Here is an 18,497-nt window from a genome sequence, read left to right as displayed (position 1 = left end):
ATGCCCTTTGGTATAAAACATCTTTATACCAACCTTTGACTCTATTTCACATGTTATACCATCTGCCAGTCTTCGACACAGCTATAACCAATATCTGACTGCATTCCACAGTTATAAAATCGGACTGTATTGGCCAGAGTTATGACATCTGACTAACTTCACCACAGTTATAACATCTGACTATATTCCCCACAGTTATAACATCTGACTAACTTCACCAGTTGATATATAGAACTAGATGGTCAAGCCTACCGAGGACATTGAGTCTCATCTCTTTGGAGGCCTTGCCCATGCTGTTGGAGGCAACAAGAGTGTAGAGGCCGGTGTCTGGTCTCTTGCCCTGCTGGATCAGCAGCGTGCAGTTGTCGTCGGCAACCATCTTGTTGATGTGTTCGTCATATTGGACCTCCGCCTTGTCCTCTGGCTTGTGGGGAGGGGCCTTGAACCAGGTGAGGGTGGGGAAGGGACAGCCATGGATGGTGGCCCTGACGTTGATGTCTGATCCTTGCTCAACCTCAAAGAACTCCTTCAGCTCGATGGATGGAGCGCCTGCCAGCAAGGTTAATCAGTTACAACATGATCATCATTCATGTCATGATATACATCATAAGTATTAAGGACTTACAGGTCTGGTCCTGCAGTAGGATGGGACCCGCGGTGGTCGATGGCCGGCTTGCTCCAGCGTCGTTGTACGCCGTCACTCTGAACTCGTACTCATCTCTCTCCGTCAGGTCCTCCACCTTGTAGGAGGTGGTCTCGATGTCTCGCCTGTTGCACCTGCAGAGTTTTAACAGAGAACTTTAGACCGAAGGCTCTGATAGATGAGTAGAGATAATGATATGTGAGAAGTTAGACAAAGTGATATCTTAGTAATTAAAGATAGTGAGACTTTAGTAGACAAAGTTAGTGATACCTTAGTAGTTGGCAATGGTGAGACTGTAGTAGACAAAGTTAGTGATACCTTAGTATATAGAGGTGGTGAGACTTTAGTAGATAGAGATGGTCACACTTGAGTAGATACAAATAGTGATATGTTGGTAGATAGAGATAGTGATATCTTAGTATTGTGATTCTCAAACTATGTTGGACATGGATCACCTGACAACGCACAAAACACTCCCATGGACATTTTACTTTTGGGATCAGCGATGAAAAGGTAGAAGAACCCTAACCTTAGTTGATTTGGAGGAAGATAACGTCTAATAGAAAAACATGATGATATGGTCTAGTAGACAGAGATATTGATAATGGTCTAGTAGATCGAGATGGTGATAATGGTCTAACTAGACCATTATCACCATCTCTTTCTACTAGACTCTAGTAGATAGAGATGGTGATAATGGTACCTTCTCCAAGACTCCTTCTGGGTGCCGCTGGAATCCCAGCAGAGCAGGTCCATGTTGTAGTGGGTGACGGGGGAACCGCCGTCGTTCTTGGGGGCCTTCCAGGTCAGGGTGATGGTGTCCTTCTTCACCGCCTGGATCTTCAGCCTTGTTGGGGGGTCTGGAGGATCTGGGGACAACAGGAACACTTCTTTAGTACAAGCTCTTCTGGTAAGTACTGTTGATATAAAGAATAGTATGTAGTAAGTATTGTCGAGATAAAGAGTAACATGAAGTTATTGGCTTACGGATGGGATCTCTGGCCATGGAGCCGTCTACGGTCTCGGCATATGGTCCGAATCCAAAGCGGTTTTCTGCCCGGACACGGAACAGATACTCCTGACCATTGATCAGGTCAGCCACCACCAGAGATTGGGCTGAACAAGATGGGTTCACCTGGAAAAGACGACAGCAAGGGTCATGATATCTGGAGACCAGAAGTTCATGGTAGAGCAAACGTGGATGTTGCATCATAGTACCTTGGTCCATGCTTTGCCCAGAACAGTCTTCCTCTCGATGAAGTAACTCTTAACCCGCTCTCCTCCGTCACTTTGTGGGGGCTTCCAGGTCAGCCTGCAGGTTCCTCGAGTCACATCACTGACCTTCAGGTCCTGAGGAGCTCCGGGTAGGTCTGAAAAGAGAGACACCTCAGTACCAAAGCCCTGGTCTACATGGAGACATCTCAGCATTCCTAACCCCTGGTCTACAGAGAGACCCCTCAGCATTCCTAAACCCTGGTCTACATAGAGACACCTCAGCACTCCTAACCCCTGGTCTACAGAGATACGCCTCAGCATTCCTAACCCCTGGTTTGGAATAAAGCTAGGGACAACATAATTAAGTTACAACTCTCAAACTTTGCTGATTCAGGAAAATATTCTGTTCATTTATTTGTCTGGGTAGTTTGAAGAGGTAGCTTGAAGAGATAGTTTGGAGAGAGAGTTTGAAGAGGTGGAGGTAGGAATGAGGAACCCACTCACCGAGAACGTTGACTCTGACTTTGAGGACCTTGTGTCCAGCAGGGCTCTCAGCATTGAGGATGTAACGGCCAGTGTGGTTCAGCTTGCTGTCTGCGATCATCAGCAGTGAGCAGGTGTCTGTAGACACCACCTAGACAAACACACGTACAAGATATGATCATGATGACTACGCAATGGCCAAAACATGTTCAAGATACAAGAAGGACGATGAGGCAATGACCAACACATTTACAAGACATGATGAAGCGGTATTGACAAACACATGACAAAGATAGCCTGATGATATCTCATTATCATCAGTGGACTGAACCATCAATACTGAACCGGTTCGAGGGTCGAAGAGAGAGTGAAGACTTTATCATGGCAACCACATTTAACCACAAAATTTGTTCAGACCTCAGAATCAATGGGCAGCGTATGCAGTTCATTCTTCTTCTCCGTCTCTGCAGGTCCATCGAAGGACCAGGTAATCTTGGGAACTGGTCTTCCACTGATGGAGACTGGGATATTGATGCTGTTTCCTGCCCTGCATGTCAGCAGATCGTGGGCACTCACATCCAGACTGAGGATGGGCTCAACTGGCAAATAGAAAGAATACTAGGTCAGGTATCCGTACGACACTTGGAATACTAGGTCAGGTATCAGTATGACACTCAGAATACTAGTTCAGGTATCAGTAGGAAATATGACTTCAGGTGTACAACATGAAATAATAACAGACATTACCAATAGACTTTTAATAACAACACAAATCTTACTCAGGATGTCCTGGACCAGAATGTCGGCGGTCTTGGCGCTTGGCTCAGAGTTGCCAGCAGCGTTTACGGCGTAGACCCTGAAACGGCACTTCTTGCTCTCCTTCAGGTCAGGGACTGTGATCTCAGTGGAGGAGTGGAGCTTGTCAGCAGGGTTGACCCTCCTCCAGTCTGGAGAGCCATCTTCATGGACCTCGATGATGTATCCCTTGATGGGGCTGCCGCCGTCTTTGTCTGGCGGGGTCCAGGCAAGAGTGACGCTGCTCTTGGTCTTGTCCTTCACTACAGGACAACCAGGGGCGCTGGGGGGATCTGGAGCGAGTTGGTTCACATTTCACTTCATCGAGTAGCAGTATTCACTACTAGTGAACCTCTATCCTTCAAGTGCTTATGAATCCACACCAAACTTTACTGATATAATAACTATTCTTACTGAATCTGCTGATGGATGAAAAAATGAATAATAATAATTAATAATAATAAAAAACATACTAGGGAAACTAAGCATGCATGATGAAGAAGACACTCACTGCAGGGGTCCATTGCAAAGCGGCACTCGCTGTACTCGCTGTGTGGTCCTACGCCGGCTGCGTTACAAGCAGAAATCCTGAATTGGTACTCTGTTCCTTCGATCAGCCTCAGCACGGTGTACTGTAGGGCCTTCACCGCAGGCTTGGTGACCGGAGCCCGGTTCACCTTGCCCCAGTACACGGCTCCTCGCTCTCTCTTCTCCAGCCAGTAGCCCTGTATGCTAGATCCTCCGTTGTCCAGGGGAGGCTCCCAGGTCAGGGTCATGGTGGAAGCTGTGGCCGAGATGATCTTGGGGTTACGTGGAGGACCAGGAAGTCCAAATGGATCCCGGAGCTGGACCTTCTCAGAGTCACAGCCGTCGCTCACACCAAACTTGTTCTCTGCCTTGATTCTGAACTGGTAGGCTCCATTTATGAACAGCTTGTACACCTGACCACAGTGGACACAGCAGAGAAGCTCAGTGTAGCAGATTACATCTCTTATATTTCTATCTCCAGATGTAATGGGCTATCCATTCCTATGATTTACGTGCATTGTGTATTCTGTGAGTGTATCTTATTAGTGTTGGAACTCACCCCGTATCTCCTGTCGATCAGGTTGATGGTCAGAACCTCAAAGTCTGACTTCTTCTTGCTGGCATCTCTCCTTTCCACAATGTAATTAGTTATGTCACTTCCTCCGTTGTCCTCAGGCGCATCCCAGGTTAGGTAGCAGGACTCTGACTTGATGTCTGACGCCACAACATTTCTGGGAGGCATCGGGCGATCTGCAAAGAACACAACCTCAATCCAACACTCAGTACTCACTGACTACTGTATGCTCTATCACGTCTTTTAACCAAACACATCCAAGCTGAGGTTGAAGAAGCTTTATTACCCAAGACCTCCACCCGGATCACATGCTGGGCTTTCCCGTAGCAATTCTCAGCCATCAGCGTGTAGTTGCCCTTGTCCTTTCTGATGCTCTCAAGGAGAGCGATCTTAGTCTGCAGGGTGGTCCTGTTCACCTGAACACAGAAACATATCTCAAAGCCTGGAATACAAAAACAACACACAAGAAAAAACAAATCTATTAGTTTTAATATTTCCTCAAGAATGGCATCGCCATACTTCCTCTGTGTCTATGGTCATCTTCTCCGGGTCGGGCTTGTCAATCACCAAATCATCCTTCATCCATTGGAGGGTTGGGAGGGGAAGGCCCCTGACCTGAGCTGGGATGTCCACGACGGCACCCTTCTTCACAGTGATGGTGTTGCTCTTGAAGTACTTCATAATGCTAATGACAGGAGGAACTAGAAAACAAACCAGGAGTTAGCTCATCTTATTCACTAAACAGCTAATACTTTAATGCAGCTTTGCATTTGATCAGGATTAACATGTGTCTGTTCATGGTGTATGACAAGTAATCAGGATTAACATTTCTCTGTTCATGATGCATGACATGTAATAAGTGTTAGAATGTGCTTGTTCGGGACTGGGCGGAGTGAAGACGTCAAAGCCCTATTTCTCGCCTAAAGTCACGTTGTTTACCCCCTCACGGTCCTTTGTCACTTTACTTTTACTGTCTGACCGGTTATCATGTTGAACAAACCCAGCAGAGGTAAAAACGCCAAGTCCGAGCAGTTCCTGCTACATGATGCCTTTGCTAGCAAACCAACAACGACGAGCAATGCTGCTAGCAAACCAACGGTGTTCGATGCAAGTGTGGAGCTATCGCACAGGGCTCTGAAAGAACTGCGGGAGGCCATCAAAGCTGATGTGGCCGCTGTGAAGGACGAGATTTTATCAGTGCAACGTTCTTCTATTTCATCCCTTTAAGCACATTGAAACCTCTATGACGGACATGGATGGGAGAGTGGGTGAGCTGGAAACTTGCTACGCTGCTTTGCAAGATGAGAACTCCAAGCTGTACGCTAAATTAGACTCCCTGGAAAACTTCTCCAGGAGGAATAATATTAGTGTCACCGGTTTTGAGGAGAGTTGAGGGTAACCACTCCACTGCTTTTATGTAAAAGTTCCTGATTGAGGTTTTTGGAGAGGACAGTTTCACTCGCCCCCCTGTGGTAGACCGAGCCCAACGCACTTGACCGCTGCAGCCAACTGGTCCCCCGCGTGCGTTGGTGGTCTGAATGCACTGCTACCGTACGAAGGAGCAGATTCTACGGATGTCTTACGAAAGAGTCCAGCTGACCTACCAAGAAGCAGAGATCAGCTTTTACCCTGATCTCAGCGCTGATTTACTACACCGGAGAACCACTTTCCTTCCAGTCAAAAATCAGCTGAGAGAGGCAGGCGTGAAATACTCCCTACTACACCCAGCAAGGCTCCAGTTCGTTTTCGACGGGAAGAAGCAGGAATTCGCTAACCCCTCAGAGGCGGCTGGTTTGGTAAAAACCAGGCGAGAAAAAACGGGGAGTGATGGTATGTGGGACTGCAACCATATGTAGTAAATTACTGTGATCATCCTATTCCTACCCAAACCAACTTGTGGTCATAACGTTTCTGTCTACTTTAACGTTAATCCAAGGCTATTAGTCTGAATAATACGCGTTGCCAATGTTTACAGTTTGTGTCATGTTGTATTTGAATAGCCCTCTTTCTTTATTTTTATTTTATTGGTTTGGTGGAGGCTGCCCGGGCAGGTCATGGTCAGAAAATACATTTGAAGGGAAAAAAGTGGACATGATTGAAACTAATTGTGTACTAAATTACAATATTGAGTATTTTTAAGTTTATTTACCCTCGGTCTAGTGAGGGGAGTTAAGGTTCAAGACAGTATTGTTGAGCAAGGATACACCTCTTGTGCCTGTGTGTTTTCTGGGGTTTTAGTGCACTTAGTTTGGGTAAGTACTGGGGAAGGGGGGTGGGCATCCTCTTGAGTCATTATAATGTATATTCATACAACATTTCCTCCTCTTTCTTCCTTATATTACTCTATTGGCATACACTTATCATTACTACTGTGATAAAAAAAGTATGAGCTCAGTTAAGATGAGTGGCAGAAAAGTAAAGTTCATCTCTTGGAACGTATAATCACTGAACCACCCTGAAAAGAGGAATAAAGTGTTAGCCCATTTAGATCAACTTGGGGTAGGAATAGCATTCCTCCAAGAGACTCATTTATGCAGGGCAGATGTTATGAGAATCCAGAGGAGATGTGTGGGAAAAGTCTTCCATTCTAAGTTAAATTCTAAGGCTAGGGGTACGGCCATTCTACGGCCATTCACAAAGGCATAACCTTTGAAAGCGACAAAATAATTGCTAGTCCTGGTGGCAGGTTCATCATTGCTACCGGTCAGCTTTTAAGTAAGACTCATCCTTGCTAATGTGTATGCTCCCAACTGGGATGACTGTAGCTTTATTAAATAATTTTTCTCTACTATCCCTGATATCAATAATCGTCAGTTGATTATTGGGGGGGACTTCAATTGTGTGCTCTGCCCCGGTCTGGACCGCTCACAATCCCTCCCCCCTTTCAAAAACTGCTGCAGCTATTAATACTTCCATGGATCAGTATGGAATGGTTGGACCTTGGCGTTTTCATTTCCCTAAAAATAGGACTTTTTCTTTCTTTTCGCCAGTCCACCATACGTTTTCTAGAATAAACTTCTTTATTTAGATTCTAGGCTTTTACCTCTTTCCAGCCCGCCTATTTATCACAGTATAGTTATATCAGATCACGCCCCTCATTCTTTGAACTGAATCTTCCTGATCAACCTGCCCTGTATAAATCACAACACTTGAACCCTCTTTTGCTCTCTGAGGGTGCATTTGTGAAATTCATTCAAAAACAAATTGGGACTTTTAGTGAGAGAAATGCCTCACCGGAAGTATCTCATTGTACCATATGGGAAACACTAAAAGCTTACCTACGCGGCCAAATTATTGAACATGCTTCATACACTAAAAAAGCTTTTTAGTTCACAAGTTCTTTTTTTTCACAAGTTGACACTGCCAACCCTTGTTCATTCTCAGAAAATTGACCTGGATTCCCCTCTGACATTGAAAGAAATTTCAAATTCCATTCTAAGTATGCAATCTGGGAAATCCCCCGGACTGGATGGGTTTCCAGTGGATTTTTTTTTTTTAAATGTTAAGGATTTAACCCCATTAATGCTGTCTACGTTTAGTGAATCGTATTCATTTGGTCATCTCCCTGAAACCATGAATCAGGCCTTTATTGGTCTCCTACACAAAAAGGGCAAAGATCCTTTGTGTTGTCAGTCTTACAGACCAATTTCCCTTCTAAATTTAGATTGTGACATGTGGAGCCCCACAAGGTTCGATCTTAGGACCCTCTTTATTCAACATCTACATGCTCCCCCTAGGGCAAATCATGCAAGATAACAATATTGACCATCATTGCTATGCCAATGACACGCAAATCTATGTATCGCTAAGACCAAATGACTATCGGCTCATAGATCTGCTGTGCCAGTGCTTTGAGCAAGTCAAAGACTGGATGTGCCGAAATTTCCTTCAACCAAATGAGGAAAAAACCGAGATATTTGTATTTGGTACTAAAACGGAAAGGCTTAAAGTAACCCAACATCTTCACTCTCTGTCCCTGAAACCTCAATCAAAGCAAGAAATCTAGGGATTATCATGGATTCAGATTTACATTTCGACAGTCACATCAAAGCAGTTACAAAATCTGCATATTATCACCTTAAAAATGAATGCTGCTGCTCGAGTTCTAACAAAGACCTACAAATTTGAACATCTTACACCAATTCTTAAATCGTTACATTGGCTTCCTGTAGGTCAGAGAATTGATTTTAAAATCAAGTTGCTAACCTATAAATCCCTACATGGTTTAGGGCCAACATATTCAACTGATATTAATCCACTACATAAGCCTTCTAGACCACTAAGATCTTCTGAGACCAATCTGTTAATTATCCCCAGAGTAAACACGAAACATGGGAAAGCAGGATTTAGTTACCATGGAACAATTTTTCTTGCCCCAACTCTGACCACTTTTAAAACAAGAGTGAAGACCTTTATGTTGGCTTTAGTGTTCTGCTAATTCTTAAATTCGAATTATTTTTTACTTTACCTTTATTTTCTATTTTTACCAAAGATATTTGATCTGAGAAAGGATAAGGGTTAGAGACCCGAGTTCTGTCTGGGATAGAGTCCTAGATTAATGTAGGACTCTAATTAATTTAATCAAGATGAATATCCTCCCCAGGTTTTTTTATTCATTTCAATGTATTCCTATTTTCATTGCTAAAATACATTTTTTCACACTGGATCAAGTCTTAAGTGCATTTATTGGGATGGCAAGATCTGTCATATTCCCTCATAGATCTTTTGCTCTCTTAGCGACATTTACAGTATTAAAATTAGTCCTCAGTAGGGTTGCCGCGGTGTGGACATTTTCACACCGAGTAATACGCTCGTGTCAACACCGGTATTACCGGTATAAACGGTATTAACTTAGAAACTATAGGTCAACCGCCATCTTCTCCGTCAACTTTCCTCTCACACTCGGTGACAGCGGCTGGCAGCGCGCAAATTCTCGTCGTCTTATAACGTTCTATATATAATAGGATAATATATATAATAGGATAATATATATCATAATATCACGGCCAAAAGCTCTGTGCGACTCCGGATGGCCGTAGCGCGGGGAGCTCACGTAGGGATTTGGCTCCGCGGGGTTTGTTTACCGGCGTTGCTATGGTTACCGGTCTTGTAAGGAAGCACGTCAATTCTCGGCGCGACAATTCTCCCGCACAGAGCAGAACCGTGGCCTATTCCACATTTTATTTTTCTTAATTATAATTATATTATTCATTTTTACTGAATTTGTTTTTTATTACTAAAAAAATAAAAAAATAATACTCGGTGTTGCCGGTGTGCAACACAGAGTAAACGGTGTTGGCCTCAACACCGGTAACACCGGTAATACCGTATACCGCGGCAACCCTAGTCCTCAGTCAATCATTGCTCTTTTTGGGGTGATGCCCAGAGATACAATGTGGCCGGCTGGGTTGCATGATGTGGTCGTATTTACAACTTTGCTAGCTCGCCACCTTATATGGCTTAACTGGAAGAGAACAGTCCCACCACCTCATGCAAGATGGCTAAAAGAGATCATGTTCTATTTAAAGCTTGAAAAGATCAAATCACATTGAGGGAAGCAACAAATACATTTGAAAAAGTATGGATGCCTTTTTCACGTATTTTGACATTACCCAAATTACAGACTGGGTGGATTCCAAAAGTATAGAGTAGTGCCACAAGTGTTTATGCCCTGACAGAAAGAGTGATTTCAATTAAATTTATGATTCATATTTTTAATTTTATTATTTCTTTATTTTCTTTATTATATTTTATTATTTACTTATTGTGCTATCACTTTTGTTATATTTATTTATTCCTATGCTACTACAACTATTACTATTAATTTTTTTGTGTGTGTATGTTATGTCTACATGCATTTAATTGTGCATCAGGAGGGGGTTGGGGTGCGGAATTATATTGATATATTTCAATGTTGATTTTGTAAGGTTTTATAATGAAAAAGTTCAATATGAAGAAGAAAAAAAAAAAGAATGTGCTTGTTCATGCTTTATGCCAGGTAATCAACATTAAGAGGTGTCCATAGTATATGACATGCAATCACTATTAACAAGTGTTTATACTTAATACTTAATAATTAATGTGTTCATACGTTCATCGTCCTGGATCTTGGCTGAGAAGGGCTTGGACGTCTCGCCGTTTCCAACCTCATTCACGGCAAAGACTCGGAACTGGTACTCCTGGTTCTCCGACAGGTTCTCAAGGGTTCCACAGCACCCTGGGAACATGCGTCCTGCCACATCGAACTCGTTGCTGTCCGACCTCATCTTCTCCACATAGTAGCCAAGGATGGGGCTCCCTCCGTCCGTACGGGGGAGCTGCCAGACCAGACTGATGCTGTTCTTCCCCTTGTCGCTGTAGTGCAGCTTCTCTGGAGCCGAGGGGGTTCCTGGAGGTCCGAGGTCAACATAGTGAGGCTGATGTTCACAGATCCCTCTAAAACAGGCCTCATTCTGCCATCTTTTCTTCTTTTAACTTTGACTCACACTAAATAATGACATGCAATTTAGGACTGATTGATGAAAGTATAAAGTCATGTATATTGTACAGGGCATGGTAATGGTAAAGGTAAGGTCCGTGGCCACTGGACACGTTGTGAATAAATGATGCAGAAACCAAAAAAACACGCGCACGGAATTGTCATGACAAAAATATTTACATCATATATTCAGCATTTTCCATATATAATTGAAAATGATAAATTATTCAACCAACATAGCTGACCTTGAAGTCGACCTTGATTTGAATAACATTTATTTTTATTTTTATGCAAATCAGAATAGCCTTATATGGTAACCGTCCGATTCAGATCCATGATTTGGAATAAATGTATTGACGTTGGAAAAAATCGCTACGAATAATGGTGTTCAATGTAAAAGGACCTTCAGGGTAAAGGCTCTGGTAAGGTAAGGGTCAGGATAAGGTTTTACCTTTGGGATCCACAGCGAGGATGGGGCCCAGGTCTGCAGGGGCTCCGTCTCCATACTTGTTCCTTGCGATGACTCTGAAGTCGTACTCCTCGCCCACCAGCAGGTCCTGGATGTCACACTTACAGGCCGCCGTCTCCACCGGCTGGCGGAACAGCTTCATCTTGGCGTCCTTCCTTAGAACTTCATAACCCATGATGTCACTTCCTCCATTGTCCAGGGGGTCAGCCCAGGTCAGGGTGATGTTCTTCTTAGTCACCACCACCGTTTTCAGGTCCACAACCGGCCCAGGGACATCTACAGAGACACACACACATAGTAATCAAACACAGGGTTTAGTAGTTCAGTTCTAGGGTGAGGGTTAACCCTACAATAATAGTTTAACTTGAGTAAATAAATTAATCTAATAGTGTAGCTGGCTAGTTGAGCTCTAGTAGTAGTAATAGTGTAGTTGTGACTGACCCATGACGTCCACCCGGGTCTCAGCAGACTTAGTTCCACTACTGTTGGTACCGGTGACCTGGTATTTTCCGTGGTCAGCCCTCACCACCTTCCTGATGAAGAGCACACTGTTCCTTCCCTCTGTCTCCACCAGGGCCCTCTCCTTGTCCACCTCCACCGTGTCCTTGCTCCACTTCACATCTGGCTGCGGGCGCCCGCTGACCATGGCAGGCAGCCGCAGGGCCTCCCCCGCCCTGATCATCACTCCGTTCTTCACCGAGACATTGAAGTCTACCGCCGGGGCCTCTGCACACACACAGAGCAACACAGCAGGGGTCACCAGGGTGGAGTGGTAGTATGGATGGATATGGTCAGTGTAGTGGGGGTCTGGGGGCTACCTTGTGGCTCCTTGACGGTCACTGGCTCGGTGACTCCAGGGGCTCCGGGCCCTGCGTCGTTGACAGCAAGGACTCTGATGTAGTAGTCGGTTCCCTCAGTCAGACCACTCACTGTGTAGCTCAGCTCCTTGCACCTGAACTCCGTGGAGCGACTCCACTCCTTCTCCCCAGCCACCACCTGCACACCATGTGACCACACCATGTCACCACACCATGTGACCAAACCCAACCAAGCTGTATCCAAACCAGAATATAGCAGTATCTTCCCCATTGTGAACCTCCTCAACATAGTAGTCCTGCTATAGGGTAGTAGTACTATTGTGTGGTAGACCTTTAGTGTTAATTTTGTCAGCTATTTTAGATTTAGTCTTAGTCTTAGTCTTTTGATGAAAATGCTTATTATATTAGTCACATTTTAGTCATTGTTTTCCTTTGTAGTTTTTGTCTAGTTTTAGTCGACGAAAAGTCCTTACATTTTAGTCAACTTTTAGTCAAAATGTTTTCTCTTTTTAAACTAGTTCAATTAGGCTAACCCTATATATATGGACACCTGCTAAGTTGTTCCACTCAAATAGAGTACTAAAGTGAAACGATACGTTGTCCTGGCAACCGGATTTTCAGTTCTAAACAACCGAACGAGAGATGGCGTTCTCCATTGCTTCCATGTGTTGTTTCTTTCAATAAAATAAATCAATTTCAAGTCCAATCGAAAAATGTCAAGGCGTTCATGTATTCCCCTGGGGTATTAAAAGGAAAAGTTTGTAAACGTTAGTTTAGTTTAGTTTTTTTTTTTATATGAAGACAATCTATTCTCAATATTACGTACATCATTGGTAAAGCAAACTCACAAATCAATTTGCAAAAAGATTGTTCCTTTTCTATAAAAGGTTTGTGTGGCATAGGATTTCCCCTTGTTAATTTGGCTTGTGTAGAACCGAGAATCTGTTGCTATCGAAACGTGACGTCACACTTTAGTACTCTTGTCTGTTCAGCCTTCAAAACGATAGCTGGTAAATTGTGAAAAATGCATTAAACTGTATTCAGAAAACGCGATTATATGCTATAAACCCTATAGTATCTTTGTATAAAGGCTGGGACGAATTTCAAAGTCCACCTTATGTTGAAGTATAGGCCGTGGCGATTCCCATTGAAACGAATGGCGCGGTGATTTTCTTCAAAACGAGAGCCGGTAAATTGCGAAAAATGAATTAAACTGTAATCAGACAACGCGGTTATATGCTATAGACCCTAGTATCTGTGGAATAAAAGCTGGGAAGATATGTACAATGCATAACGCTAGCTCATAGCTGAGTGGACTATACCTCCCGTTGCCAAGTCGTAGCTAAGGTCCGTCCTATTTACTGGAGGAGTTAACAGTTGCATAAGAACCTTACGAGTGTACTGATTGGAAAATATCGTGCATTTTGAATGTCCAAATAGCACACCACTAACATTTTCGTCCTCTCTCGTCTCGTCAACAAAAACAAAATGAAATTTTGTCATAGTTTTTATTATCAAAGATCTATTTTTAGCTCGTCAACGTCTCGTCTTAGTCACGGAAAAAAGGTTGTTGACGAACATTTTTCGTCATATTTTTCGTTAACGAAATGAACACTGGTGGTAGTGAAGTAGTATTATAGTGTAGTAGTACTATGGTGTAGAAGTGTAGTAGTACCAAATTAAAACCAACCACTACCCTGTCACTGCACTCTGTTACCAAATTACCAGTGTGTTAGTATTAGTAGGTAGAGCTTTGTGATAAAGTAGGAGTGTGGTGGAGCCACAGGTGGTGTAGTTGTACTAGATGATATCCAATCTCCAGTGTGTACCTTCTCCACATGGTAGCCCAGGATGTCTCCTCCACCGTTGTAGAGAGGGGGCTTCCAGGCGATCATCACACAATCCTTCCCAGTGTCCACCACCCAGGGGATGGGGGGGCCAGGGGGCACTGAGAAGGAAAATTATTAAGAGGATGATTTGTTAAGGTATGATAACCTTTATATATATATATATATATTAGTGCTGTCAAGGGATTAAAATATTTAATCGCGATTAATCACATTAATGCCATAGTTAACTCACGATTAATCGCGAGCAATCACGATTAATTGCAAATGTTTTTTTATGCTAAATATCCCTTGATTTCTTTGTCCCATTAATTTTTCTCATTTTAATGCTCTTATCAACACTGAGAAGTGCATCGGCTTGCCTTGTGCAAATGTTTTTTTATGGATAACAACATTGACATATACTGATTAAAACAGGACGATACAAAAAAAAGCCTATAGTGCAATTAAACGATGAACATACAAACATACTGCCTTGAACATAGCAGTCAGGCTACTGCTTCTTTGTTTTGAGCCAAAGGAAAAAAAATAAATAATAAATAAATAAAAATTGCGTTAATCGCGCGATAAATCGCGCGTTACTGTCAGGTGATAAACTATATGTTACTGTGGGGTGATGAACTATAGGTTACCATAAGGTCTCTGTGGTGTAATAAACTATACATTACGTTGTTTTATTGTATTTTCGTGTCAGGTGTTAAAGCATATGCTACAGTCAAGTCTGTGAGTTTGTAACCAAGTAGGAGGTACGCTGAGGCGTGTTAACACTGGAAGGTACTCACAGATGGCGTCCATGGCCACGGTGCGATCGGAGGGCTCACTGAAGGGCCCGGGGCCGGCCAGGTTCTCAGCACACACCCTGAAGATGTAGGTGAGGCCCTCCATCAGGCCGATCACCTTCACTTCCAGGGAGTTGAGAAGGACGCGGTTCACCCTGGTCCAGTGCTTGCTGTTCACCTCCTTCCTCTCGATCCAGTAGCCCAGGATGGGGCTGCCGTTGTCTTTGGGCTCATGCCAGGAGATACGGGCGCTGCTGGCTGTCACCTCATGCACCCTTGGGGTGTTGGGGGCGTCTGGGGGGTCTGGGGAGGGACGTTATGAAGCACACTCAGTATCAGGACTCTCAGGACTATTCTGAAGCTCACATGGTAGACCTTTGACCATAGTGTGGACGAGTCATGACTTACCAAACTGGTTCTTGGCCACCGCTGGCTCCGAGGTACAGGTGGGTCCGCAGCCAAACCTGTTCTCCGCCGAGACTCTGAAGATGTACTCCTTCCCTTCAATGAGCTTGGTGACAGGGTAGCTGGTGCCCTTCAGTGTGGAGGTGATGGTGATCCAGCCCACCTCCTCGTTCTTGTTGTCCTTCTTCTCCAGGATGTAGTTAAGGATCTCGCTGCCTCCGTCATCCTCGGGAGCCTTCCACTGGCACACCAACGAGGTGTTCCTGATCTCATCGAATGTGAAGTTGATGGGAGCAGCAGGCTTGTCTGTCAATCACAAAACACAACGACACTCACTTAGACCCACTCAGAGTCTTCAAAGAGACCCAGTCAATGGTAGTGGTTCAGAACTACTGTGGTCTAATACGAGGGGTCCCTTACTAGAGTAGCGGTCAAACACTCCTGGTCTCCTATAGAGCCTGACCGATAAAGGATTTTTTTTAAAGCCGATACGATACAAATATTTGGTGATTTAAAAATCCGATATTACGACATATATTTAGAAAATAAATTCCAGAAACGTGTTACAAAACATAAACAGATTTCCCTCAAATTGGTTATTTGTAGTTATTTATGAGTCCTCACTAAAATAATAAGGTAAGTCAGTTTAAAAATAAACTTTATTTCATTGTTTTATTGTCACAACAGAAAAGTGCGGAACGCGTAAAGCGACATTGGGTATTTTTTTTTTCAACGTTGCTCGTGAGCACGAGAAAGTATTTAGTGCTCACGAGAAAGTATCTCGTGAGCACGAGAAAGTATGCACATCTTGTACGCATATCACTGGCTGTGTGTGTGTGTGTGTGTGTGTGTGTGTGTGTGTGTGTGTGTGTGTGTGTGTGTGTGTGTGTGTGTGTGTGTGTGTGTGTGTGTGTGTGTGTGTGTGTGTGTGTGTGTGTGTGTGTGTGTGTGTGACGTCAGCGAGTGAGTGGACGAGCGCGAGTGTGCATGTCAGTTTAGTGAAGTAATGAATGAGTCCAGTTGTGTGTAAGAAAGAATAATGTACCCAGCCTGTCAAAAATCGGTGGCCGCTACATTCCGAACATATTCCGACCTATAAGCAGACCCACTGCAGCAGTGTCGGCGTTAAGGTGGGGCATTTGGGAGCCGTGCCCCCCCTAGCGGTTATTAATGCCCCTCCTACCACAGGTCATGGCATGGCCAAAAATAAAAATATCCCCTTTAGTTATTCTTTTAATATTAAATGTGCAAACTGTAATTTAAATATAATAAAATAAATGAGCGTGGAAATCGCATCACTTTGGTTGTGCATGCATACCAGGTTCGGCTTGGTCAATGCTCATTGGCTGCTGAGTAAACTTGTTACATCGATTCAACATAACGTTGAGCTGCAGCACGCAAAATCCTGGTTTGAATCAAAAATAATATGTCCGCCTATATCAAAGACAGTTAGCCTAATTATCAACAAAAAATGCCTCATCCTCATCCTCATCGTCATCCGCTTATCCGGGGTCGGGTCGCGGGGGGAGCAGCTCAAGCAGGGGGCCCCAGACTTCCCTTTCCCGGGCCACATTGACCAGCTCTGACGGGGGGATCCCGAGGCGTTCCCAGGCCAGTGTTGAGATATAATCTCTCCACCTAGTCCTGGGTCTTCCCCGAGGTCTCCTCCCCACTGGACGTGCCTGAAACACCTCCCAAGGAAGGCGCCCAGTGGGCATCCTTACCAGATGCCCGAACCACCTCAGCTGACTCCTTTCTAAGTAAAGGAGCAGCGGCTCTAATCCGAGTTCCTCACGGATGGCTGAGCTTCTCACCCTATCCCTAAGGGAGACGCCAGCCACCCTTCTGAGAAAACTCATCTCGGCCGCTTGTACCCGCGATCTCGTCCTTTCGGTCATCACCCAGCCCTCATGACCATAGGTGAGGATAGGAACGAAGATCGACCGGTAGATCGAGAGCTTTGCCTTGCGGCTCAGCTCTCTTTTCGTTACAACGGTGCGGTAAAGCGAACGCAATACCGCCCCCGCTGCTCCGATTCTCCGGCCAATCTCACGCTCCATAGTACCCTCACTCGCGAACAAGACCCCGAGGTACTTGAACTCCTTCACTTGGGCTAAGGACTCATTTCCTACCCGGAGTAAGCAATCCACCGGTTTCCTGCTAAGAGTCATGGCCTCAGATTTAGCGGTGCTGATCCTCATCCCAGCCACTTCACACTCGGCCGCCAGCCGATCCAGTGAGTGCTGAAGGTCACAGGCCGATGATCCAATGAGGACCACATCATCTGCAAAAAGCAGTGACGAGATCCTCAGACCACCGAACTGCAACCCCTCCCCACCACGACTACGCCTCGATATCCTGTCCATGTATATCAAAAACAGGATTGGTGACAAGGCGCAGCCCTGGCGGAGACCAGCACCCACTGAGAACGAAACTGACTGGCTGCCGAGAACACGAACACAGCTCTCGCTTTGGGAGTACAAAGATTGGATGGCCCTGAGGATAGACCCCCTTACCCCATACTCCCGCAGCACCTCCCACAGTTTCTCCCGGGGGACCCGGTCATACGCCTTCTCCAGATCCACAAAACACATGTAGACCGGACCAACAAAAAATGGTTTTACGAAATTTGCTAACCATTTACACGCAAATGCACAAGCGAATAGAAGGACATGGTACTTAAGTGTTTCAGCAGCAGTAGGCCTACTCGTCGCCTGCAACTCTTCTGACGGTAAGCCGTTTGTTTATTTCACTTCTTGAAGCCAGCCCTGGCTTTTTTGTGTATGACCTTGTCTAAGGTTTATAACCAGTGGCAGGCCTACTTAATGTTTTTTTTGTTAAGGTGCATAAACTGTTGAGAGGTGAATAAACTATTTCTGAAATATCAGAGGTGGGTTGACTGCATTTATTGCGTTTAGCCTCCACGAAAGCCCTCCGCCTTCTATTTTCGTCTTCATGCTTGTGGATACGTAAACTGTGTGCATAGGGCTACTACCACATAGCCTCGACAACAAGAACATATTGGTGCTAAAAATAATTAACTATGTGATGGTTGGTGTTACACCTTTCCTGCTGTCGGCTCCCAGACCGTAGTCGAGGAGCATAGGGGAGACGTTCCCTCCAGGGCCGATGCTCTCTCGGGGGCAAGACCCTTCATTTTGATCGGCAGTGGGTCTGCTTATAGGTCGGAATATGGTTGGAATATGGTTGGAATGTAGCAGCCACCGATTCTCGATTCTTCGAGGCTGGGTACTTAATTATTCTTTTCTTCTATTATCACACCCGGACTCGTTCATTACTTCACTAAACTGATACTGATAAGTTCTGATAAATAAAATGTATAGAAATACAAACTTAAGACATGAAACTCAAAGTCCTTAACCAAAAACGTTAATTAATCGGCCATTATAAATGCCGATACCGATAGTTGGAAAATGCCTAATATCGGCCGATAACATCGGCC

The 18,497-nt window shown here is 44.5% G+C and overlaps 1 protein-coding gene across 1 annotated transcript in view; it reads right to left on the bottom strand.

Moving 5' to 3' along the window:
* The window catches only part of ttn.1 (titin, tandem duplicate 1), a 253,662-nt gene that overhangs the window by 77,650 nt on the left and 157,515 nt on the right, over nucleotides 1-18,497 (bottom strand). Inside the window, exons 128-146 of the mRNA XM_056612257.1 lie at nucleotides 15,038-15,340; nucleotides 14,633-14,932; nucleotides 13,833-13,951; nucleotides 12,004-12,181; nucleotides 11,627-11,911; nucleotides 11,168-11,461; nucleotides 10,330-10,626; nucleotides 4,758-4,939; nucleotides 4,525-4,654; nucleotides 4,224-4,414; nucleotides 3,648-4,077; nucleotides 3,121-3,429; nucleotides 2,759-2,940; nucleotides 2,363-2,492; nucleotides 1,862-2,013; nucleotides 1,631-1,778; nucleotides 1,347-1,512; nucleotides 626-777; nucleotides 253-549 (exon numbers count right to left, since the gene is read on the bottom strand). Of these exons, the coding sequence (XP_056468232.1) occupies nucleotides 253-549; nucleotides 626-777; nucleotides 1,347-1,512; nucleotides 1,631-1,778; nucleotides 1,862-2,013; nucleotides 2,363-2,492; nucleotides 2,759-2,940; nucleotides 3,121-3,429; nucleotides 3,648-4,077; nucleotides 4,224-4,414; nucleotides 4,525-4,654; nucleotides 4,758-4,939; nucleotides 10,330-10,626; nucleotides 11,168-11,461; nucleotides 11,627-11,911; nucleotides 12,004-12,181; nucleotides 13,833-13,951; nucleotides 14,633-14,932; nucleotides 15,038-15,340 (4,245 nt within the window). The remainder of the gene's footprint in view (nucleotides 1-252; nucleotides 550-625; nucleotides 778-1,346; nucleotides 1,513-1,630; nucleotides 1,779-1,861; nucleotides 2,014-2,362; nucleotides 2,493-2,758; nucleotides 2,941-3,120; nucleotides 3,430-3,647; nucleotides 4,078-4,223; nucleotides 4,415-4,524; nucleotides 4,655-4,757; nucleotides 4,940-10,329; nucleotides 10,627-11,167; nucleotides 11,462-11,626; nucleotides 11,912-12,003; nucleotides 12,182-13,832; nucleotides 13,952-14,632; nucleotides 14,933-15,037; nucleotides 15,341-18,497) is intronic.

Source organism: Gadus chalcogrammus, chromosome 16 (genome assembly GCF_026213295.1).
Source record: "Gadus chalcogrammus isolate NIFS_2021 chromosome 16, NIFS_Gcha_1.0, whole genome shotgun sequence".
In the NCBI taxonomy this organism is placed as follows: domain Eukaryota; kingdom Metazoa; phylum Chordata; class Actinopteri; order Gadiformes; family Gadidae; genus Gadus; species Gadus chalcogrammus.
The sequence above is the reverse complement of the archived record's forward strand: the minus strand, read 5'-3'. Positions and strand labels throughout refer to the sequence as shown.